The following is a 26,033-nucleotide window of genomic DNA, read 5'->3' on the forward strand; positions in this document are numbered from 1 at the left end:
TGAATAAAGACACTGCCCTGCTTCCTGACAGTCCCAGGTATTTTCTAATTAGAACTGTACCTTCTACGTCTTCCTTCCCTTTCTCCCTCTCTTCTTTTACTTCCTCCCTCATTCCTTCCATGGACTCATCAAACATACCACTGGGCATCTATGCCCCAGCCAGAAACTGAAAGTATAAATTTAAGGAAAAAGTATGACATAGAAATGAAAAGGGATCTTTCCCGGGCAGTCGTGAGAATAAGAGAGAAGCAGCAGGTCCTGTCAGGTGCTAGTCTGGAGCAGAGCGAAGGGTGGGTCTGCGGGAGCTTTCAGGCAGCGAGGTGGCAGCACATGAATGACCGTTAAGAACGAGCTGGCTTACACACGTAAGGGTCCCAGACTCACATCCAACGGATGGAGAATGAGACTGGAAATTCTGAGTATTGCCAGTGAAAACTAATAGTGGGAAGAAAGAATACAATTTATTCTACTACGTGGGTTTAATAAAGGGATTCCACAAAGTGGGCAGGAAATGCTAAAATAAAGTGATAATTTGATCAATCAGCTTCACAGAATGTTTCTGTCAAAAGCCAGCAAGCTGCTGAGTTAACGATCAGGTTCCAGGCTCCATCCACCCAGCCTCGCAGCAGCACCGGACACGGGATCTCATGCTCGGTGGCCGTCCTAGCCGCGGCTCTCACGACATCCCGCTCCTCGTCTGTCCCTTTCCTGAGTCCCCACTCTCCCCGCTTCCCTCGGCACCAAGGGCCAGGCACAGAAACTCCGAGCCGAGCCGGAGGAATCTTCAGTGTCCTGGTGCTCAACCTCCCACTTCGTAGACTAAGGACCTCAGCACCCCGGAGGGCAGGGACTTCCTCAGGGAGCGGAGCCTGCACCTGGGTCTGTTCTGCTGCAGCCCCGTCCTCCAAACACCGAGGCGCTGGCGCCGGTCCCCAAAGGCCGTTCCCGGAACACCCCACCCCATGGCCGCAGGGAGACGCTGACGAGCTCATTTAGTATTTTACTCTACAGGCTCACATGTGCCCACTGAACCGGGACAAGCTGTTTTTCTAGAGCCACAGGGTCACTCTTAGAGCAAGTTCAGAAAAAGGATGGCAAACATGTAGTATGTGGAAAGTCAGAGAATTTTATTGACTTTTATATGTTCTTGGAGAAAACCATTCACATGTAAAAGTTTGAAATTTGATGAGATTTATTCACACTTTTTTACACAGAAGTTATTTAATTTGGAGGTCAGACATGATTTCTCTTTTCAAGAGGCCTTTCACATGATGACATTCACAAAACTGGCACATTGTATTAAAAAAGGAAATCAAACAGCTAGACAAGTACACAGCGCTATGCCAACTTAAACCAACCCGCGCCACCCCTCATGCAGGACGGTGGAGGGGCTGCTGTGAGCTCACGACAATATTTATGGTGTCGGGGGTCATGAATGATTGTTTACAAAATAAAACCTCTTTTTCTAGAGCTTCTTGTTTTGTTATAGAAAAATATTACAAATAAAAATTAGTGCTATTCAAGGTGTTCATTTCAAAATCACATATGATACACAGGTTCAAGCCATCTCCCCTCACACAGAGACACCACAACACTGCGTGGGGACCGGATTAGGTTCAATGCGCCTCGGCAGCCACTGCCAGCTTAGTGACGACTCATTTACTATGCGAACTGACTGAAAATGAGAGCGAATTAAAATATATTCAGGTATCGGGTTTATTCATAATTTGTTCCTAGTTTGAGACTCAAAAAAAACCTGCCAGAGAAACATGACAAAATTTGTATTTCTTCCTGATACAAGAAATTTGTCTAAAAATCTGTAATTGTAAGACAGATTTGCTTTTTTTTAAAGAAATGACTAACTTTTTTTTCATGGCTAGATTCTTATTTAGAGATGATTCAAATTTTAATTTGGGCCCTCTTTCCCCGGAGGGTGAGAGGGGTGGTCAGTATTACAAGGTATATTCGACAAACACAGGGATGTTTCAGAGGACTACAGAGTGCTGTTACAATCAAACTGTAATCGTTTCCTTTCTTAGAGTTACGTAAATTTTAAAGAAAAAGGGTTTCTCATAAGCTATATACAGCAGTTTACATTTCAGTGTTTTTCACTTGATATACAATTAAAATTAATTTATGACAAATACTTGTCACATAAATTTATGTAGGCACATCTAAATTCTGCAGCTTTACTGGAGGGGTGAGGTCTTCTGTGGGATCATGATTCTGGATTCCATTTCCTGAATAAGTGGGACTGAAAACATGGTCAAGATTACTGTGCTTGTTCTTTTCTGAACAGGTAACGGCAAACACATCCACAAACAGGTTGCTGAGATTGATCACAGTTGTGCTACTTGAAATCACAGAACAGAATGCTGGAAAATACGGGACTGACCGAGGGTCAGAAATACACAAGATCATGACAGATCAGCTAGCATCCTATAAGATGTTATTAAAATTACAACAGATTCTGTCTGGAGGAAGTTAGGAGACGTGTTTGTGGGAAGTTAGAAAAATCCATATTATGAGAAAAATAGTGCTTTCTCAAAAAGTTCTCTGAACTAAAATAGATTTATATAAAATCAAGTAATGTTGTATTTGACTGTATTCCTACTATATGTGACACTCACTGCAGAGTAAAACACGCCTCTCAAAACTGATGAGGGTGTAAGAATAAGAGGCACATATAATTACAGGACTTTTTGGAACTAAGATGCTTATTTTCTAGAACAATTTACTCTTCGATTTTCTTGGTAGTACATGGGCTTAAATGTACTTGACATGCAACATGGCTGGTACTTATTACCTGCATTGGTATCGCTGGGCTGAATTCAGCCCTATTGCATTTCTTATAAAAATTGAGCAGCCACGATTTCTTAGTATACATGTATGTGGGTATACATGCATGTATAGGTATACATGTACATACAAACACACACACGTATGGAAAGTCTAAATATCAAATTAACTTTCAAAATTACTTTTAATTGCTGTATTACATTGTAATGTTTTTGTGAATGAACAATTTTGGTTAAGAAAAACTCTGATTGTAAATTTTCAGAGAACATAGAAATGTGCAAAAAAAAGTAATGATGTAAAATTTACAACATACAAGGGTCTGAAAACTGTACCAGACAACTACATACGTGAAAGAATGAATATTCTTCATTACTGAATGAAAGTCATGTAACTATTAAAGAAAAAAATGACTCTCTTCCTTCCGAGCTTATAATTCACCACCTAGAGCAACATACTACTTTTTAAAAATACTTATTGCCCAGCCAGCCGTGGCTCAGCGGTTGAGCGTCGACCTAGGATCCAGGCGATCGGGGTTCGATTCCTGGTCAGGGCACGTGCCCAGGTGGCAGGCTCAGTCCCCAGTCAGGGGCGTGCAGGAGGCAGCCGATCAATGACTCTCTCATCATTGATGTTTCTATCTCTCTCTCTCTCTCTCCTTTCCTCTCTGAAATCAATAAAAATATATTTAAAAAATAAAATAAAATAAAAATACTTATTAGCTACAAGGTGTAAGGTCACAAAACAGTAAGATGAGAAGAAAAGATTACCTGTATAATACACCAGTTCTTCCCAGCCATGTTTATGCCAGGCTGCGTTCCGTATGTCTTCCCTCGTCTGCAGATCCTTGTAAGCTGAAGACAACCACGCAGAAGAGACAAGACGTAAGCCGAACAGAACGCCTACACCCCACTGGGGCCCCGGGGAGCACCGACCCAGCTGCTCATCACGTTTTCTCAGAGATTACTTTGGGAATTTAGTACAAACTTTGGGGAAAGTGAGGGTAAGTTTGAAAGGCAGGAAGCGAGAATTCATCTGTGTATCTCAATACCTTTTGTGTAAAGCAGGAAGTGGGAAGTGAACACCTGGGACACTGACTAGGGACAAAGGAGGGTGGGGAAGGGCTCAGACTAAGGAGACAGGTGCCGCACTTTGGCCACGCTCGGATGCCAACAGCACGCTGTTCCTGGCTTCCGCATCGCTGAGTGCGGAGGATCCTGGTGGACCTTCTCACCTTACCGTTGCTCCGTGAGCCTCGAGTCTTCCCCACAGGGCAGAGTTAAGGGCCCTGCCCTTTGTTGGCCACAGCCTGTCAGAGCTTTGTCACTCACACCCTAGTGCCTGCCTGTGTAATCCCAGACTCCTTCACCTGGAAGTCCCCATCCAGACAGGCTGTAGGCGCTGATGTGAACGGAGTGTGAGCATGGCTTGACCTCCGCTCAGGAGCCAAAGCACATGATGATCCTGACCCATCAATCGAGTCCCTGTGCCCGCTCATGTATGGACTATGTCCAGGAGGGTGTGCAGGAGCCACCCTCTGAGGCCCCTCCAGGCTCAGAGGACAGGAGGGAGGGGAAGAGGCCTGGCTTCAGTTTATATCCTCTGGACAGACCATATACTATTTAAAAAATAAAACTACTTCACCCCTGCCTCAAATCCATAAAAGTTAAATCAGATTTAGTATAATCTTAAAAGGCAGGAACACAGAACACATTTCTTAAAGATTTGTTTCCGAACCTACTACATTTGAAAACTGATACTTATGAGGTCAAATGTCAGCTAGTGGAAACCCCTAGCACAACGCTGCCCTGACGTTTTGTGGAGCTGACAGTTATCTGTGGCATCTATCATTGGTACAGGGGATTCAATCTCTTAAATGCCACGGAAGCCCTGCGCATGCAGCTGAGATGAGCACCTGGTCGAAGCCGTGATTGGTGGGGTGAGGGCGGGGGCCTCCTCCCCAGACCTTGAAGGTTTGCAGGGCTGGGGTGGGGATGTGTGTTCCAGAAACACTGTGAAAACTACTCGGCAAAGGGCCCTCAGTAGCTTTACCATCTTGCCTCTGCCACGGTTGCTGATTTCACCACTGTGCCCTCCTGGATAATCAGTTTACCAAAAGTCTATGGACACCTCTGCTGCTGGCCTCTCGTTCTTGACAGCCCAGAACTTACCTTCCATCTATGACGTTTGAATTTGCTAGTGTTTCAAATCACTGACTTGAGATATGCTTTACTGCCTAGTACAATTTACTTAGCAATAAACTGTGAAATCCCAGTAATACAAAAACAAGGGAAAAACAATAAATACCCCAAAGATGATGCACCATGTATAACTGCCCAATTTGAGAGAAGAATCCTCCAACAGCTTCATCTCCATCCTGTCTGAAGCGTATTGCACGAGCCCTGCAAGAAAAAAAAAATGTTCAAAAACTGAATTAGAGAAATGTTCAAAAGAATCAGCAAATGTTCTCCATACTCTGAGCAAGTTTTTCAGAATAAGACAAATTGTTTTAAAATTATCAGATTTAAAATCAAGTTATTTTAATGTCTGCAAAATGTAAATGTACCCTTCAGTAGCTATACCAGTCAAATTTTAAAAAAATACATCTTTATTGACTTCAGAGAGAGAGGAAGGGAGAGGGAGACAGAAACATCAGTGATGAGTCGTCATTGATCGGCTGCCTCCTGCACGCCCCCTACCAGGGATCGAACCCCCAACCCAGGCATGTGCCCTGACAGGGAATCAAACCTCAGTCTCCTGGATTCTAGGTTGATGCTCAATGGCTAAGCCATGCCTGGCCGGGCTATACTAGTCATTTTTGAGAGTAGAAAATAATTAATGACTATTAAAATAAAAACGTGAGAATATGTGGTTGCACTGATTCATCACATAAAGTCAAGAAAGCTGGCAGAGGACAGGACCGGTGACCTTAAGAACTGCTTTTCCAAGAGCTCGCTGAAAGAGGGAAAGCTGGATAAGAAAACACCAGAGATGTCACAAGGAGGCAGGGGCCACTTCTCAAGAATGGGGTTTAAGAGACGAGGGAAGCACACCTTTAAAGCAGCTGGGGACAGTGACCTCTGAGAAACACGTGAGCTCTCTGCACTAAAGGCAACTTGCAACCCCTTGGGAAGCAGACAGACCGTGAGTGGAGCTTCTTGGCAGCAGAGCATCCCGATCAAAACTGAAGATTCCTCTTAGTTTCTCTTCTTACCAGAGCAAACCATTAGGAAAATGAGTGCCAGACGGCACTCACTGTGTGCTGTGCCGAGGGAAGTGTGCACATGTTGTGTCTATGGGTATAACACGAAACTGTGATTAAATTGCTTAAAAATTGGCATGTGTCTTATTTTCTTAGGATTTCCTGTTGCAAAGGTATCAGCTCTTCGAACACCTTCTTTCATATTTGTTCCAGGTACTGTATTTTTATATTTAGTGAGGCATTTGAAATCCTAAATGTTTTTAAAATGTATATATTTTTCCAAAAGCAATTTTCTAGAATCAGAGTTGAAAATTTTTTATCAACACTGCCCAGGTTTTGGCCTGAAGTCTGTCACATCATGGTCCCAGAGCTGGCAGGACTTGGGAAGATGGATCCATTCTCTTTCATCGTGAAGAGCTGGGGGCATATGGACAAGCATCGAATCTCCTAATAAGTACAGTGAGAGACATAACTCCCTAGCGACAGGTTCTGAATTGGCTTGATCAGTGCATTCCCTTCCTGGAGGTGACCTTCACAGCAACTGCATTAGAGCAAGGGCGGCCGGTGGTGGGAGGGGTGCAGCCAGTCTCCTTAAGGGCCCTTCGTAATCCTCGGCTCTCACTCACCACGTGCTGGACACAAAAGGGTGACCCAAGCTTTCAGGTTCTTCTGGTGAAGGAGAGATCTCTTGTTATTGCCCCCATGGAGTACCCCCAAATGATATTAAATTCTTTAACTTTTGCATTTGGAATTGATTGATACCTTCGCAAAAATTACAAATCTGATTGGTAAATTATTGAGATCAAACAAATCACATTAACGTGCATTCTAACTCAGAAGGGAAAAATACTCTTTCATTGATAGTGATATTCAGGATTATTCAATTCATTCTGAATTTTTCAATTCAGTTACAGTGGGCAAAGAAGACATACTTGCCTCAGCCTGGTAAAAATCAGAAGCATGTACTGAAGAGGAGATCACCATCTTACCATAGTCACCTAAGTGTCAAAATATAAACTGAACACTGAACTGGCTTCACAAGTAATTTTTAAAATAACTGAAGAACAGCCTCAGTACTTCCTTGTGGATTCCATGGTGGGCAAGTTTTAATTAGTAACATACAAAAAATAGAACAATCCTACTCTATGGACAACTAAATTATTACATATACAAGCCCCCCTCTCCCCTTAAAAGCCCCCATAATAAAATGGTGCCTATAATAGCAGGATATGAGGAAAAGCGGAGTTTGCCACCCCAAAATATGCCTTTTGGGACATTATTTTAAGCTGATTATTTTTTAAGACATGAAACTCTGGAAAAACCTTTGACCTTCCCCCTAACTGCCTAAAATAATTTTAGAGGACCTGCTCCAAAAAGCAAGGTATTTTCATGGATAACGGCAGTGTAATATGAACCAAGTGCAACAGACAGGGAGGGACCTAGCAAGGCCTGTGTGATCCAAGTCCTCTCTGTGTCCCACGGAATCGATGGCCCAGCAAACTTTTTACCAACCGTTTGCTTTTTCATCTCCATGTGAATTGCCTTCCTGCCCTCTGAAGTCCCAAACCACAACGCCCCCCTTCTCCCTGGCTCAGCAGCACAGAAGCCTTAACTGCTAGATCTGTCCTTGGGTCTCATATTCTATGGAACCCCCCCATGTACATACATAATAAATTTCATTGTTTTCTCCTGTTAATCTCTCTTATGCAAATCTGATTATTGGTCCAGCCAGAACTTAAAAGGGAAGGAGGAAAAATTTTTTTCCTCTCCCCCATATATACAATCAAATATCTATTTCTTAGTTTTCAAATGAAAAGAAATTCCAACTTGTATTCTTTAACCTTTGATGGCCTAAGAAGAAATGATTCATTAGAAATAAAGATCACAGAACCATTCTTGGGAGCTACAAGAGATCTTAAAAATTATCTAGTCTAACGCAAGAGATTTTGTAACAGAAGAAGAGCATATATAAGTTGAAAGTAAAAGTCACAGGTTCTCCTTTAAAGATAAATATTAACCAAGGTCAATAGCTGGCCAATGGCCAATAATCTATTCTTGTATCCCTCATAATTATTGAGATTTTATAGTATTATATCTTTGCCTTATCTTTTCTCTTATTACAATAGTCAGGATTTTAAAAAACATAAAATTATAATGGTGAAAGTGGTAGTATTTTGTTTTAATGGTAATGAGCATGCTTCTCTTGTTTCACCATCAAGTTTAATGTTGCTGTTAAAATGGAGAGATGGGGAGTTTTATCATTTAAATCAGGGCCAGTACTAGAGATCTTGGGCTAACTCCCACCCTCTGCAGCTTGTTTTTATGGCTCAGGGGCTAGGAACGGTTTTTACGTTTTCAAGAGCTTCAAACGTATGTACCTATGAACAAGTTACATCTTTTTATATAGCTCTTGTTAAATATCTTGTTTACTGTCTCTTTTTAAAATTTACATAAAGGACATCATGTTGTACATATTCCTTAACTCTTTCTCTTCAACGTGGTTTTCATCGTCGATCCGTTAACAGGCACAGATCGGGTTTACTTTAACCACTGTGTAAAATTCCACTGCGTGGCTATCCCATAACCTTTCCACGAACGCATACAGCTTGTTTACAATTTGGCAACTGCAACTGACTTTTTTTCCGTATGTGACCACTAGTTTCTGCCACCCACTCCACGTTTACTGACCACCCAGCATGTGCCAGTCCTTGCGGACGGTTGTAGAACCAGAAACCGAAGGTGCTGCTGGGCGTGATACATCCTCTAACAAAGGCATGGAAGCGACGTGCTGGGGCTGCAGAGGCCACAGCATGTGTGCTGGGCACCTAATTCCGGCCTCGATTGTTTTGTGTTAATCAGTTTCCTCACTTTGAGTCATCCTTGGATTCGTGTATAAATTCTCTTTAGTGACGTGAGTCATTGGTAGCTTTATCAAGGTTTATTTTACCTAATATTCACGTAAGTGTACAATTCTATGCTTTTTAGGTAAATGTATAGGCTTGTGCAACCACTGCCACATCCAGCTGTGCGAAAAGATCCCTTGTGCCCATCTGCAATCACGTTCTGTTCTCACCCCTGGCCCTAGGCAACCACTAATCTTTCTGTATCTATAGATCTACCTTTTCTGGACATTTCATACCAATGGAATCACACACTATGTACTCCTTCGCATCTGACTCTTTCCTATAGCATGGTTTTGAGGTTCATCTACATGTGTAGCATGTATCAGTAGTATATTCATTCCTTTTTATTGCTGAATAGTATTCCATTATATGGATATAACCACATTTCTTTATTCATTTGTTTAGCTTGTTTCCACTTCTTGGTGATTATGAAAAATGCTCTCTATGATGACTGTTTGTACGGATGGATGCTTGACTTGCCTAGGTGCACACCTAGGAGTACCTGGTCATGCCCCGGGTCCTACGGTAACTCCCTGCTCAGCGTTTTGAGGACTTGGCAGGCTGTTTTTCCAAAGTGGCTGTGCCATTTCATTTTCCTCACCAGCAACTTATGAGGGTTCTAATTCATCCACAACCTCACCAACACGTTATACCTGGGTTTTTAGTTACAGTCATCCTAGTGGGTGTGAAACTGTATCTCACTGTGGTTTTACTTTGCATTTCCATAATAACTAATAATGCTGAGTCCTTTTTCATGTGCTTATTAGGCATTCATACATCTCCTTTGGTGAAATGTTTATTTAAACCCTTTGCCCACTTAAAATATATATTTTTTAATTTTATGGTTTTATTTATTTACTTTCACTGTGGCAAAAAACACAAAACATTAAATTTACCTCAACTCTTTTCAACTGTACAGTTCAGTAGTGCCAAACATATTTACACTGTTGTGCAAAAGATCTCCAGAACCTTTTCATCTTGCAAAACTGAAACTTTATACCCACTGAACACCAACTCCCCTCCACGCAGCCCTTGGAAACCACATTTTCATTTTCATTTTCTGTTTCTGTGATTTTGATAACTTTAGATACTTTGTATTCGTGGAATCATACACTATTTGCCCTTTGTGACTGGCTTACTTCACATAATGTCCTCGGGGTTCATCCATAATGTAGCATGTAGCAGGGTTTCCTTTTTAAAGGTTTCAAAATACTCCCTTATATGGATGCACCATATTTCCTTTATCCATTCATCTGTTGACGGACATTTGGGTTGTTTCCACCTCTTGGCTACTGTGAATAGTGCTACAATGAACACGGGTGCGTAAGTATCTTTCTGAGGTGCTGCTTTGGTCTTTTGAATATATATTCAGTACTGGGATTGCTGGATCATATGATAAACCTATTTTTAATGTGAGGAACTTCTGTACTGTTTTCGGTACTGGCTGCACCATTTTACATTCCTACCAACAGTGCACAAAGTTACCAATTCTCTGGATCTTTGCCAATACTTGCTATTTTCTGTTTACTAACAGTCATCCTAAGGAGTGTAAAATGATATATCATTGTGGTTTTGATTTGCATTGCTCTTATGATTAGTGATGCTGAGTATCTTTTCATATGATTCTTGGCCATTTGTATATCCTTGGAGAATTACACATTCAAGTTCTTTGCCCATTTTTAAACTGGGTTGTCTTATTATTGAGTTGAAGGATTTCTTTATATATTTTAGATACAAGTCCTTTATGATTTGCAAAATTTTCTCTCAGTTCATGACTTGTCTTTTAATTTTTAAAATGATGTCCTTTTAATTACAAAAGTTTTAAAATTTCGATGAATTGTTTTTTATCAACTTTTTTCTTCTGAATATCTTGATTTTGGTGTCATACCTAAGAACTCTTTGCCTAATCCTAGGTCACAAAGATTTTCTTCTATGGCTTCTTCTAAAAGTTTTATACTTAGGTCTACAATTCATGTTTCATTAATTTTTGTATATAAAGTGAGGTAGGAGTCTAAATTCATCTTTTTTGCAAAGATATCCAGTTGTCTTAGCATCCTTTGTTGAAAAGACTATCTGTCCCCATTGAGCTGCCTTGGTACATTTATTAAAAACTAATTGCTCAAATCTCTGAGAGACTTTCAATTATATTCCATTGATCTGCATACCTGTCCTTATGTCAGTACCACAGTGTCTTGATTACTCTAGTTCTGTAGTCGGTGTTGAAATTGAGAAGAGTGAGTCCTCCAACTTTGTGCTTCTTTTCTAAGATTTTTACCTATTTTGGGTCCTCTGCATTTCCAAAGCCTGCTGGGACTTTGAGGTTGTGTTGAATCTATACATCAGTTTGGGGGGAAACTGGTATTCTGCTACTTAAACTAAGAAGAAAAAAGTAGCAACCCTACCATTTTGGTGCTTTGTTTATGTGACAAAAGCAACATTTCAGAAAAGATAATGTCTAAGAAGAATATAAAATAAACTCATGCAACACTGGGGTTTTGTTTAAAAAAAGTAGAAGTCTTTATCTCTTAGAGAGATATGCTAAAATACTTATAGACGAAATGGTATGTTGTCTGGGATTTACTTCCCAAAAATGTGGGTCGCGGGAGTTAGACCTAAGCAAGATTGGTCATGTGTTGATAATTACGGAAGCTAAGAAATAGGTATGGAAAGGGGGGAATCCACGGGATTATTCTCTCTAGTTTTGTTTGAAAAATTTCATAATAAAAATGTCAACACAACACAACAATCCAGTATCAAATCATAGCATTATCCCCAGGATTTATTCCTAGAATTAACATGATGGCCTAAAATAACCTATTAGTAAGACTTACAAATGCACCATTTGGTAATATACTCACCAGTAATTGCCCCATTCAATCATAGTTCCTGGCTGGAAAGAAATTTAGATTTTGGTTTGTTAGTTCTTTTGTGAGGAAACAGTGAATAGAAGTATAATATAACAAATGAGAAAACTAACTTAAAAATTAACTTTTAATAATGTGAGATGTAACAAATAAAAAAAATGTAACAAAATATTATTATTCACTGGGTTCATACTTATCCCTCAGAGGAAATAACAGTCTATGGCTTCATATAAGACAACATACAGGGTGGGGCAAAAGTAGGTTTACAGTTGTATGTGAAACACAGTTTATTTTTGTATTATTTATTAATTATTGTATTGTTTTCTATATAAACACCTATAAGCCTACTTTTGCCCCACCATAAGTCATCCAGTTATGGTTATCACAACTATGGGTAGGCCCATCCTCCAGATGTACTTAATTGTTAAACTGTTGGTACCCATTCAGACTTTATTGTGAAATTTTTAAAAATTCAATTTAAGTAAACTGAGTAAGGACATCACTTTATTTTTTCCAGTATAATGGTGAGTGTTAGACCATGGAGATCTACTGATATGTATTCCTTTGAGCAGTGTTGCTATCTGGGCTTTCTTGCTAGTAGTCACTTAGTAGGCAAACATCTAGAAAGTCTTACAAATATTACTTATCCCCTTTTAATCTTACGGTGCCATACAACTTATTCAACAGTCACACGTTTATTAGTTGCTCTAGTTCAATTCCATCAGATGCTATCTATTGTACCTAGTCCTGCATTTTAGGTCTTTCCTCTTAAAAACAGAAATACTACATAATGTCAAACAATAAGAATTATGTATACAGTTATAAGAGACGAACCCTTAGCAGAAGAGAAGGAATGAGAAGTTAAGAAGATTAAAAACAGAAGGGAATCGTACAGGAAAGAAAACAAGGCAATCAAGATATAACGCCAAATGCATCGCAGAACATACACTCAACTTGCCAGCACTAAGGGGCACTCATGCTTCTCTGGGGAAGGATGAGGGACAGTTAATTCGTTTTACGGTACTTACTCGAAGCTGGTAAGACCTGAGCTCATATATGTTGGGTCCTGACCGGGGAACAGGCTCATTCCAGAAACTGAATTCTAACAGCAGCTGATTCTTCCTAGAGAGAAGCATGTTGCTTCTTGCCTTCCGGAATTCCAAAAATTCCTTTGAGTGAAAAAATGTGCTCATGAAATCTTCTAATATTTATACATAAATCCGCTTAGTAACATTTATGTTCCTCCTAGAATAGAATGCTATTATAAATAGGGTCCCAGCTGCCGAGACAGTCTCAGTTTACATCGAACTGGCGTAATGACTATTAGCATTCCTTTTCACTCTCAAGTGTCCAGGTTTAGATGACAAGCTATACAGCCATCCTAACTACTTAAATGACAATATAAACAAATGTAATTTCCCACTGTTTAGGTTCCCCCAACAGTGTGTGACAGCATAAATAATAGAGGCGACATGAAGACTACAAACCATCAAAGAATCGGGAGCATTTGAGATCTTGCTTTCCTCGCATGTCATCAGTTTGGCTCAGATAAAACTCATAAAAATTCAAAAAACAAAAAACAAATCAAAGAATTCAAAAGCCATTTATATTTGGACTGGGAAGCCATACAAATGGTTTTCTTTCCTAATAACGTATGGCTGTTAAAGTTCTCCCCACCAATGTGCACCTATTAGAGAAGGGAGGGGGAGGAGAGCAGTCAATCCTGAGGTACAGAACATGCGGCTGGAAGTTCCTCAAGTACGTGTCAGTAAACCCACGGCTGGTAGTGCCTAGAACTCTGACTTATCGGTTTCAAATACCAGCTTATCAGTGTCTAAGTACAAGTGACTTTTACAGTAAGGGCTGTATTTTAGCCCTGGTGGTATGGCTCAGTTGGTAGGAACAACGACCTGCGCACTGAAAAGTTGTGGGTTCAATTTCCAGTCAGAGCACCACGGGAGGCAACTGACAGACGTTTCTCTTACACGTTGATGAACTGTTATTTTAATAGTATTATAACTGGTTACTTTATGTTTGCATAATAAAATTTTTACTACAAAAAACAGTTCACTAATGGTATTTGATGACAAAAGAGTCATTTAGTTCTGTACTAATATCTACTGTATCATTAGTGTAAGTATGTAAATGTTTTTAAAATCATTACCTGATTTTCTCTGAGTTTATTCATGACCTCCGTGAGGGCGGGATAGCCTCCTTCATACCTCCAGAGGTGGACTGGAATATATTTTAAAAGATAACATACATTTAGAGTTTCATGATACTTTACCTTGAAAACATTCTAGATGTGCACAATATTAACACAGGACAAAACTACAATGTGCCATGTGCTGGCCTATGAGTTACACTATAATGTTACAATAATAGATTCAAACATTAATAAAAAAATTTTTTTGCAATGCATTACTGGAGAAACGACTTTAACCATAAAACTAGACTGAGACTTGGAAAGCTCTGATGATAAAACAAGCATTAAATTAAATATTATTTAAAGGGTTAAGGAACAAGTGTTTATTCCAAAGGCTTCTGCTCCCTACCAGCTTGGTCCTGCTCGCCATACCACGTGTTCCAAGTCCCCACCAAGGTACAAGGGTAATGCTTATCTTCGTGAATCTTTGGCAACACCTCTTGACTTAAAGAGAAGAGATAGCAACACTGATTAAACCACCAACAAAATTGTACCAGGTGGACAACACATGATCAGTAATAGAAAAAAGGCATCTATGTATTCTATGTTCTGATAACTGACCTCAGAATATATTTATAATAAAACAACATGCAAAACTAACCTTTTAGCTGAATTCTGTTCTACTGATACCCCACATATCAGAAGCTTAGGTTTCTGATACCCCCAACTATCTAGAACATTTGTAAGCAACTTGAGCATAGTGATAAAAATGATAAAAAAAGAGCCAAAGGTTCCAAGAGTCAAGAACTATGGGTCTACTGTTTGCCATTCCAGAGAGAAGTGCTTAAGAATGGTGATGTGTATGAAAGCAAAGTTTTGCTGGCTTCAAAGACAGGAAGAATGAGGGAAAGAGAAATAGTAGGAGAAGAGAATGGGAAAAATAAGACAGGGAAGAAAGTAACGGTTAAGATAGGGGAGACAACAGAAGGGGCACAATCAGGAAGCAGTAACGGGCAGAGAAAAACCGACCTTAAAGGAAGAAGACAGAGCTAGGACACGACACAACTCCAATAGTTCCCAAGGCGGTCAGTGTGACAGAATCCAAATGAACATACAACATAAGGCAAAGGAAAAAGACATAACTATGCCATACCAAGAGAAAAGCTAAAGCCTATATACTTTCTGAATAGAAAAATTACGGGAAAAAGTACAATACAGGTTCAACAATGGATGCAAAAAGGCATCAAGGATCAGGAATGGAAACTATTCAAATGATTTGCTGACACTGAGTGATATTAGGCTAGTGATCACCACTAGGGTTGGGGCACCAGGACTGGGTGTATATTAATAGTTAACAGAGAAAAGCTCAGAATGGTATTTAAAAAAAATTTTTTTTTAAATATGTCTTTATTGATTTCAGAGAGAGGAAGGGAGAGGGAGAGAGATAACAACATCAATGATGAGAGAGTCATTGATCGGCTGCCTCCTGCAGCCCCTGACTGGGGATCGAGCCCCCCACCCCAGCATGTGCCCTGACCGGGAATCGAACCACGATCTCCTGGATCCTGGGTTGATGCTCAACTGCTGAGGCACACTGGCCGGGCTCAGAACGGTCTTGCGTCTAACTAATAACCCATAAAAGTAAATGCCACCCTTCAAAAAATACACATGGTATGATGGTCATTGTACTGGCTCATATAGACTTATGTTCAGAGCTAAGAGATTAATGGAAATGGGTGGGGAAAGATTGTTAGGGAAATGGAAACGGGCCTTCTTTTTGCCCTATGACACGAGCAGGGAATAAACAACCCTGAACTGGAGCCAATGTGGAAGAAGGAAGCCTGTAGAAATGACCCAGGTGGGGTCCAGAAAGGGGCTGAGGACTGAAAATGGGGCACAGGTTTTTCACCAATACAAAGTCATCTATGGATCTGCAGCCAATCCTGGAAGCCCTGGCCTTACCTAAATGGAGGTTTAAGGTACACAGTGCCCGGAACTGGATGGGTTGGGAAGAACCTCATTGTTGGGGCTCTGACAAACCGGGAGGAGTTAAGTCTCTATGTTGCCGAAAGCGAGGAGTTGCTGAAATTTCATTGAAAAGAGAAAAACAACAGGATGGACAAAACTGAACTCAAGCAGATCAATTTGACAAACTTCTCAGCAATGGATTGCAGCGTGGGGTGGAAGTACAGGTGCGGTTACAAGGCTAGGAAAGAGTCAGAAAGGAGCAGGCTACTTGGAAATGGGGCTCAACAGGCAGAGAAAGGGAGACTGAGAAGGAAACAAGCAAAGAGACTAAAATACGTGTCAAATGAAGAAGGCACAGCCTTTAGTAACTCATCATAAACTAAGGAGAGGGTTGAATAAAACCATGGTGACTGACACACAGGGATGCTGAAACAGCAAAGTGATTCTACTTGTTGAGTTTGAAGGAAGAGCAAGACATCCAAAGAGAAATATGAATAGACAGAAATCTGAGACAGGAGATGAAGCAATAAAAACAGGAAAGTTAACCCAAGGAAATATCAGCATAGAGAAATAATTTCATTTTACGACAAAAGATTTAGAAATAAGTATCTGCTTTGTTTTAGGGCGTTTTTTAATAAAGGGAACTGTGCTGTGGTAATGTTACATTCTATGCTAATATTATATTTCACAAACCACGTCCAAAAATAAAACAGATTTTTCCTTCTGAAAATTATGCTGATTCTGGTGACAGAATCATTTGCTTTCTTACGAAAGTAGCAAATTTTAAAAGTAAAAAAAAAAAGCTTTTTAATTATATTTGCTCAACATTCATCATTAAAATACTATTCCTAGTAACTTAATTAAGAAGTGATACACTTTTATCTTCAGTCTAAAAGTTCACAAGTTCTATAAGAGCATATGGATCTCAAATCATGAGAATCTGCTGAGGGGACTTGAATCCTGGTAAACGGAAGACTTGGGAAGAAACGGCAGCTACGAATAGGACAGTTTTACTTAGACACGACATTGGAAACAATGGAGGTCATAGGGACATGAGTTCTAATTCCTATCACTCAAAGCTGCCCAGAGATGGACAGTATGAATGTGTTTCGGCATAAGCAGTGGGGAGGTTTGCAGAAAGGACTCAAGCACTAGATGAGTTCATGGACTAGACAACCTTGCAAGGTTGCTGCCAACCCTAAGAGTCTAGTTAAGGTTCGACACCTTAGGTGCTGATTTTCTGTGTGAGTGCTTAACATCAAAACGTCCTTGGTGATCCCGTACGTAGTTCAACTTCAGAGCCTCTGAACGTTCAGCTTTAAGAAAATGGAACGAAGATCTCACTCTGCTATCAAGTGTTAGCTGAACCAACCGATATTAAAATCATCATTTCCCGCCAAGTAAAGGATAGTCTGGTATACACACCAAATTTTGTTGTATGCTTCTAGGCATTCCGGTTTAACACTGTGAACTGAAACAAAAGAAAATGCAACGATGAACTTATGAACACAGGGAGAAAGGTCAACTGTGAAGATGGCAGACCTCTCACTCACACTGTATTTTGTACAGACTGCTTGTTTCCTTTTTGGCTAGGAGATTAGAGTGAGCATCTTTTCTTGGATCAACTTTCCGGACAAATAAGGATTTTAACCAGCTGTCTTCTCGAGGTCTGTTACTGGAAGATGTCAAACCCCTGTAGAGTAACAAATACAAAACTCTGAGTCTCATTGGAGGTACAAAGATTTCAGTGCCTTAAGGTAGTGTTACGTGATACACTGTTTTCATAAATTCACCAATCCATTCAGCAAACATACCTTGAACGCTCTTCTAGAACCTGGGATTCCACAAAATGCCCGCTTCCCACTGTGTGTGTTCTAAACAGCAGGAATAAAGTGTAAAGAAATAACCTGTGGCTCTCCTAACAGAGTTCTCATGTTTATCTTTGCAATTCCCGCTATGTAGAGCAATTTTTGACCTAGAAAAAACATACATGGAAATCTAGAGTAGCCAAATTCACAGAGAAAGAAAGTAAGGTGGTTGTCAGGGGCTGAGGGGAGAACTGGTACAGCTTCAGACTGGGAAGATGAAAAAGCTCTGGAGACGGCTGCAAAACATGAATGTGTAATGACACCACTGAACTGCACATTTAAAAATTATTAAGATCGCAAATTTTATGTTACCTATACTTTACCAGAATAAAAAACAATGTGAAAAGAAATATATAGGGAAATAAATTCTTTATTTCGAAAATTTTATTTTACCCTTAAATTAACCTTAGAATCAAGATTAACTGTCACAAAAACCTAAGAATAGAAACTTTATTAACATAATTTGCTAATTTTCATCTTATAAATTTCTACTATACATGCTGTCAGAAAGTGAGGATAAGTTTGATTGAAGTAACAACTATACTTTAACCATGAACTTTTTCTTTCTTTTTTAAAAATGATGAGGGAGAGTCATCGAACGGCTGCCTTCTGCACGACCCCCACCGGGAAGCGAGCCCCGCAACCCAGGCATGTGCCCCAACTGGGAATCGAACCGCGATCTCCTGGATCATAAATTAATGCTCAACAGCTGAGCCACGCTGGCTGGGCAGGAATTATAAATTTGCGCAATCTCCCTAGAGGGCAGTGTAGCATTATCTTCTCAAAATTAAAACTGTAGGCCTTTTGGCCCAGTAACAGCACTGGCAGTTCTGTCCTCCAGGCAGCTATATTTAGACAAGCGCACCAAGCTGCATGCACAGCAGCGTTCGTGACGGCCCTGTTTCCAGTCTGTTCCCGGTACAGGCAATTTGGATACTCATTAATGGGGACTGGTCAAACGAATTAGGGAATACCCCAATTCAGAGCAGAATGCAGTCATTAAAAAGAGGGGGAGATTTACACGCACATATCTCTGAGAAATTACCGTATGTGGAAAAAGCAGGCACTGAACAGTATCACAGACACACGCACACAGTGTACTGTTAACAGTGACGTGGCAGCTTTTTCCATTTTCACTTAAAAAAAATGGACTTGCTGCTTTAATGAACAAACATTAAGGCAATTTTCTCCCCATAAGAGATTCTCTTCATTTAAAACTAATTCACAGGATATTCTCACAAATAGCTAGAAACCAGATAAAAAGACCTTTGAGCCGCAGCTGGTCTGGCTCAGGGGTTCGAGCATCGGCAGAGGACTGAAGGGCCCCAGGCTCACTTCCGGCTCGGGGCACGTCCCTCGTCCCTCGTCCCTCGTCCCTCGGTCGCAGGCTACATGCCCGCATGTGGGAGGCAACTAACTGATGTGTCTCTTGCACACTGATGATGCTTCTCTCTCTCTGGAAAGCCATGGAAAAAATATCCTTGGGGGAGGATCAAAACAAACAAAAAAACCCTTGAATGTGTCAGCTTACAAATACAGAAACTAAAACATATAAATATAAAATTAACAATGTTTTCTATAAATAATTATCAAGAAAAATAAAAGTATTTTTTCAAATCCTTCACAGATTAAAAAGCCGCAAACTTATAGTAAACAGGCAAAATAAGTTAATACCAGCCATGCAACTTTCCTTATAAGTGCATAGGAGAAAAACATATAATCCTCAATGGCATTCGTAAAAAGACGTTTACAGTTCTTCTATTTTGCTTTTACCATATATTAAAATTCCAGAGAATTAAGACAGTGTTAATGGTTGTATCCCTGACAGAGGGGGAGTTAAAAAACTGAACTTTTAAAACTACTTTTTCAATAAAACAAATTTATAAAATAAAAAAATAAATTATATACAACAACTATTAGCCCTTTAGCAAAAACCAAAACATCTGGTGTTTGTTTCTGTTTTTAATCCACTCGTTGATTATATAAATAAACTAATTCTGAAGAAGGCAATTCTCCAAATAAATCACATTAAATATTTCAATAAAAATAAAAACATTGTATCAATTTGTTCAAAGTGTCTTAAACACACCACATTTTGGGATATTTGCATAATATCATGAAGTAAAATGGAAAGTATATAAAATTAGTGATTTACAAGGTAGAAAGTTTTAAGGTTTGTTAATGGGACTTTGTATAATTCTTGTTTTTTCGTTTAGATTTTAAGTTCACTGAACAGAAAATGTGTTTACATTTTTTTGTTGTTAAATAAATTGTAAGAACCTAGGAATAACAATTATGCACAATCAAGAAAGTAGTTCCAAGAAAGTTTCTAAAAATATCAGCACTAGGAAATTTCCCAAAGTAATTTTTCTCCTCCTCTTTAAAACTTAAGGGGATTAAATTGTTAAGTACACACTTCCTGCTAGGCACCGGACAAGGTAGTTTGTCTACGTCGTCATTTAGGCCTCAGTCCTCAGAACAATCTAGCAAAGTAGGTATTATCGGATTTTAAAGATTGGCTCAGGTAGTGACCTGAGATAAAAAGTGGCAAAATAAAGTATGAACCTAGATCTATGAAGTTCAAAATATTTTTACTAGTAAGAGATACCTCCCAAACACAAATCTCCCCAACTGAGCATCTGCTCCAGATTTTAGTAATACTAAAGGGATATACTTCAGAATGAGTAAAATGAGGTCAGAGATATGGAAATGTTTTGTAAACTAAAGAAGTCTAAGAAATAGTCAATTCATAGGATACACACAAGAACCTGAGTGGTGTTTGCTTGTGAATTTGGGTAGCAACTGTCTTTGACAAATGCAAAACAGTCTGGCCCAGCATTATCCCCAATTGACTGTGAAACTCTGAAATCTTTCGAGTGTCAGATGACCAAAGCTGCCTAATGTGCCCAGGTCATCTAGCTGTCCAAGCTGAATCATGGAAGGGGGTGGAAGCAGCTATGCTAACAGCTGTCAGGGTGATAAGATCTGGGTTGGGCTGGGGTTCTTTAATGACAGTGACAAACACCACAATCAGTTGTCTTTGTAAGATCACATATATGTTGTACAGCACTTTACAGAGGGTGGGGTGGGGGGAAGTACATTCTACAGAGGTCTGCGGCCATAGCACCCTGAACGCACTGGATCTCGTCTGATATTGTAAGCTAAGCAAGGTCAGGCCTGGTGAGTGCTTGGATGGTAGCCCTAGACTTTAAATAGAATAAGTATTATGTGCCAGGCTCTGTGGATATAAAGATGAACCAGATGCCTAGCCTGCTTAGTCTCAAGGGAAAAACTGATCAGTAAACAGCCAGAGTGATCATGGATACTGTAGATTTACACACACACGTAGGAGCTCAAGGACCGTGAGGAGTGAGAGGAACTCCAGTGGAGACATTCTGGCTCTGTCTTGGAAGACAAGAAAGACAGGTGGACAAGGCTGGTGATGAATCTAGTCAAAGAGAACATGTCCAAGGACATGGAGCCATGAAACTGTATGGCACATTTCTGGAAAAGGCACATTTCAGTAAGGCAGAACAGGGCATGGAAGGATGAGCTAACAGGGGGAACAAGGGGGGCAGGGTGGTTAGGCTCTTGTGCACCATGCAGGCCCATCAGCTGGATGCTACTCTGTACATGGTGCAATGCTAGCAAGCTTTTAAAAAAATCCTATGTGTAAAAAGCAGCCTGGGCAGTGATATGGCGGATGGACTACAGCATTAAGGCAGGGAGCATGTTGCCGAGAGTTGAGCTAGGGGAGTGGTGACAGGGAAAACAGAGTGAGGACACATTGGAGGTAGACAGGAGGAGCAGGAAGGGATGGGCTTGGGGAAGACCATCTGGTTTCTGGCCTGAGCCACTAAATGGAAGATGTTCCATTACTGGGGAGAGAGAACCCAGGAGAAAGCAGGCTCTGGAAGAGAAAGAGTTGTTAAATTCTGGGTATATAAGCATCTCAAACACCTGCGGGGCATTACTGCAATGTCCACTAAGCAGATGGAACTCTGGGACTGGCACTGAGCAGAGCTAAGTAAGAAGTGCTGGCAAATAAGTGTCCCAGGAAGACTTCCTCCTTTCCCTCTGAAATCGGTCTTTCGAGGTCACCCACAATACCCTTGTTGGCAAATCCAGTTTTCTCCTGTCACCTTAACCTTTTAGCAGCACCTGGCACAGGTGACCATTCTTCCTTGCCCTGGGCATTGTCACATAACAATGACCTCATTGCCTGTCCCTTCTGTCTCCCTTGCTGGTCTCTTCTTCCTATATCCAGCCTGTAAATGTTGACCTGTTCCAGGCTCTGTTCCTCAGCCCCTTCTCTATCCACAACCTCTCAAGCAATCTCATTCATTCCTATGGTTTAAAAATTATTATGAAAAATTACAATCAAATACAAAACAGTACACTGAAACCCATGTATCTATCAACATTCATCAGCATTTAGCATTCCTATATGTTGACAACTCCCAGATCTTTCTTGCAGCTCAGACATCTCCTTTAAAGAGTCATATATGTTAAGTAGGCCAACTGCCTACTTGGCCTTTCCATCCGAATAGCTCACCGTCATCTTAAACTTTACTGGGTACTGCTCCCCACCCCACACCTGTTCCCCCTTCTCTGAATTACTAGTAAGATGATGAGGACCTTGCACGCCTCATTCACTGTTTCCAGTAGCGCCTGGCATATGGTAGGCACTCGTATACCTATGGAACAAATAACTCTCGGTTGCCCATTACCCTTGATTCTGTCCCCTTTCCAAAGTCAGACTGATCTTTTAAAACTGAGGATCAGATCATGTCACAGTAGAATTTATACCTTCAAATGTTTTCCACAGCTCCCAGAATGAAATCCAAGCTCACTAAAATGGCTTTTAAGGCCTGGAATGATCTGGCCCCCACTCTTTGTCACTTGTCCTCTAGCCAGTCTTCCCTTCACCTCTGTGCTTCAGCCTCCTAGGCTTTTCTGGGGTTTTCCAGTATGCCTGACTCCTTTCCACTCAGGATTTCATTCACACCGACCCTTCAGGTCTCTGCTTAACGTCATCTCCTTGGAGAAGCCTTCCATGACCTCATGTGGTAGGTTCCCTGATTTTCTCTCACAGCACCTACTTCCATCTGTAAGTCTATATGGGTTTTTACCTAGGCCCTGGCTTCCTGAGGATAGTGACCAAGGCTGTTATGCTCAGTTCCTTACGGCTTCAAAGACATCATATATATTCAATATTTGATAGAATCAGACAATTAACTGGGTATAGAGTGAGTCCTAAAGAACACCTACAGTTAGGGCAGACGAGAGGCCAGGAAGGAGTAGTCAAAAGGTACAGGGGACCTGAGAGAGCAATCCAAGAGCCAACAGGTTGAACAGAGATAAGGATTCCAGGGTCAAGAGCTTTTGGCCCCAGGAGGAAGTCAGGGTACTAGGCAGACTCAGGTTCAATTCTCCAGTTTCCTAGCTTTATGACCTTGGGCACTGTAGGTAAACATGTTGAGTGAACACCTTTAGTCTCAGCTGAAAGAAGAAAATATGAATTTCATGGGCTCCTATCACCTGTGTGAAAAAAGTAAGACACAGAGTAGATGCTCAATAACAGAATAAAAATAGAAGGAGGTTGATCTGTTAATCAACTTGGACACATAAACATCAAATTTAGAAACACAGGTTGAGCATCAGTCCTAGGAAGGGCGCTGGGCCTGAAGCCTGACAAACTTGGGTTAGGCTAGAAAACGCTTTTTCTAACTGTGTGTCACCCCCTTCGAGGTTCCGTCTCATCTCTAAAATGCAGATCCTATTACTTACAATCTTAAGATTGCTACTAGGATTTAATTAAATCCGTCACGTTATCTAAAGCTCCCCAGCCCACAGTCAGAGTTTAAGAAACAGGTGGTTTCTCCGCTTTTTCATTTTTAGGTGCCAGCTGTCTAGTTTTCTAGAGGCTCATTATTTAATTAAAAACAAACAAACGAAACGATAACATTCAATTACCCAACGTAAAGAAAACGAGAAAGCAGATCGACATGTCAGTTAGTACAGGCTTTGTTTTTAATGTGGAAAATGGGACGTGCCTATGTCAAAGCGATGGATTCAGAAAACCGAATTTAATGCAACAAGGTTAGAAAAAAAAGTTAAAACGTGAACCCAACGCCCATCTAGTGCGGATCACTGTAAACACTTTTTGATCCACTAATTTCAAATGCAAGTCAAAGGCTGTTCCTAATACTGAGATCTCCTCACTCCCCGCCCGCCGGTTCGGGAGGGCTCGGGCGGGACGGTGCGCTGTGTCCTCGTCCGCAGCGACCTAAGGCGTGAGCGGCGTCTCTCCCGCTATCCGCAGAGGCAGCCGCCCGGGACGCGCGGCGGGACCGGCGGGCCGAGCGCAGGGCCTGCGGCCCCCGCGCGCCCCCCGCGCCCGGCCGCACCTGCCTCGGGTCCCGCGGGCCCGGCCCGCGCCGCGGGCGTACGTGGCCTTGGCGCCGAGCGCCGTGACCTTGAGCCCGCGGGGAAGACGCTCGTACCCGCCGAGGCGCCAGCCCGCCCCGGCCTCCGTCCCCGCCGCCCTGCAGCCCGGGCCGCACGGCTCCGCCGGAGCGAGCCGGGGCGGAGACCCGCGCCGGGGACCCCGCGCCCTCCGTCCTGCGGCGGCCCCTCCCCGAAAGGGCGGCGCTGCTCACCGGAGCCCGGGCAGAAGGCTGCAGGGGGCCGCCCGCCGTAGGAGGTCGCCGGCCGAGGCCGCTCCGCGGGCGTGCAACACTCGCGCCGCCATGTTGCTCCGGCGCCTCGGCTCCCACCGCTCGGGCCGCCGCTGACGCCGCGGCCGCCTCCGCGACCCCTCCCTCGCCTCGGCCCGCGGCGGCCCGGGCGGGGCGGGGCGGGGCGGGGGCGCGCGGCCGCTGCAGCGAGGGGCACGGCCGCCAGGGGGCGCAGGCGCGCGCCGCGGCGACCCGGTGCGCAGTGCGTCCTGGCGCCGGGAGGCCCGGCAGCAGCGAGAAAGGAGCTGGGAGTCCAAGAATCAGTAACCTCCGGCAGCAGGAGCTGGTGCCAGAACAGGGTGCGCGGAGGAACACGGGCAAGGCTTGAGAGAAAAGGGTAATAACGTTGCTGGGGACTCCAGGGCCTGGAGGACAAAGATGGGAGGCAGGCTTCCTCCCGAATACCTTTAAAATTTTGTACTATGTAAATATATATTGCTTTTAAACATAAATAAACAAAACCCACATGCATACAGCTTTAATAAAAGCATTCTGGATGGAAACATACTCAGGTTCTCATAGGCTCGGAACTACACTGTTGTGTTCATCTCGGCAGCGGTTGGCAGGCTCTGGCTCCATCCCAGCCCAGCGGGGCAGGCTGTGAAAAGATTGGATCCACTGTGTCAAGTGTTGAAATGGAGAGGTTCACAAGATGGGAAGGGAGGATGGAGGGGAGAGCATGTAACCAGCAGTGGCTGTGAAGTGGGGGTTAGACACTCAGGAGCTGTCACAGCAGCGCATCCCAAGGGGGCAGAAGTTGACCAGTGGAAGAAGGGAGTACATTTCCCATCAGCAGGGAAACAACTTAAAGGCATGGGTCGGGATGGCACTGTTTGGGGAAAGTGCATCCTGCCCTAAGATAAAAGAGCCACAAATGTAACCATGAAAACTGCAACCAAGACAAGGCAGGCATTAAGGGAGCTAGACCGTGAGAGAAAGGGGGAGAAACAGAGCAGCAGAAGTCCCATCCATTTCAAGGCCAGTGTGAATCTGCAGAGGCCGAGAGGAAAATGCCCCCACGACCAGGTAGCTGGGAGGTGTCTGCTATCAGGCAGGTCTCTGTAGGAGGGGTGGGAGCAGGAATTGGGCTTGTGGACTGAGGGGTTCTCTGAAGCTGGTAATATTGGAGGTGAAGGAAGCATTGGGGCTCAAGTGGTGCAGTTTTCTGACTGGGGCAATGTTTGAACACCTTCATATGGCAAGGAGCCACCAAGAAGGACAGAAGTAGATCCTGTGGATGGAGAAGTGGCAACAAGGATTTGCCCAGGGAGATCCATCTGTCTTTTAAAAGGCAGTGTGGAAAGGAGGTCAAGAGACACAGGGACAGGAGGCTGGAGTTTGTGTGGCTCAGAGTCCCTGATCTCAACTGACTTAGGCTCAGTGAGGCTGTAGAGGCTCAATAAACCCACAAGGGAGGTTGAAGTGAGCTATCCCCAGGGCAAAAAAGACAGGTCCCAGTCCTGCACAGCAGGAGACAGGGCCTCTTCAAGGTAGTATCAATATGCCCTTGTAACTTTCTCACACATTTGCCCAATTTCTCAGCTCT

General features: G+C 42.3%; 1 protein-coding gene across 2 annotated transcripts; it reads right to left on the minus strand.

Moving 5' to 3' along the window:
• Positions 1 to 1,170: 1,170 nt before the first annotated feature.
• Positions 1,171 to 24,501, minus strand: NIPSNAP2 (nipsnap homolog 2). 2 transcript variants are annotated; one of them, XM_087815631.1, is made up of 10 exons: positions 24,410 to 24,501; positions 17,433 to 17,572; positions 17,305 to 17,350; positions 14,321 to 14,415; positions 13,930 to 14,000; positions 12,794 to 12,934; positions 11,760 to 11,791; positions 5,104 to 5,198; positions 3,567 to 3,650; positions 1,171 to 2,254 (listed from the first exon to the last, which is right to left on the minus strand). In XM_087815631.1, exons 1-10 carry the CDS (start codon positions 24,499 to 24,501, stop codon positions 2,190 to 2,192), a joined length of 861 nt encoding a protein of 286 aa, XP_087671757.1. In that variant the 3' UTR covers positions 1,171 to 2,189. The 2 variants fall into 2 exon arrangements, with proteins under 2 accessions (XP_087671757.1, XP_087671758.1); XM_087815632.1 differs by lacking the exons at positions 13,930 to 14,000; positions 17,305 to 17,350.
• Positions 24,502 to 26,033: the final 1,532 nt, after the last annotated feature.

Source organism: Miniopterus natalensis, chromosome 3 (genome assembly GCF_054644295.1).
Source record: "Miniopterus natalensis isolate mMinNat1 chromosome 3, mMinNat1.hap1, whole genome shotgun sequence".
NCBI classification, from domain to species: domain Eukaryota; kingdom Metazoa; phylum Chordata; class Mammalia; order Chiroptera; family Miniopteridae; genus Miniopterus; species Miniopterus natalensis.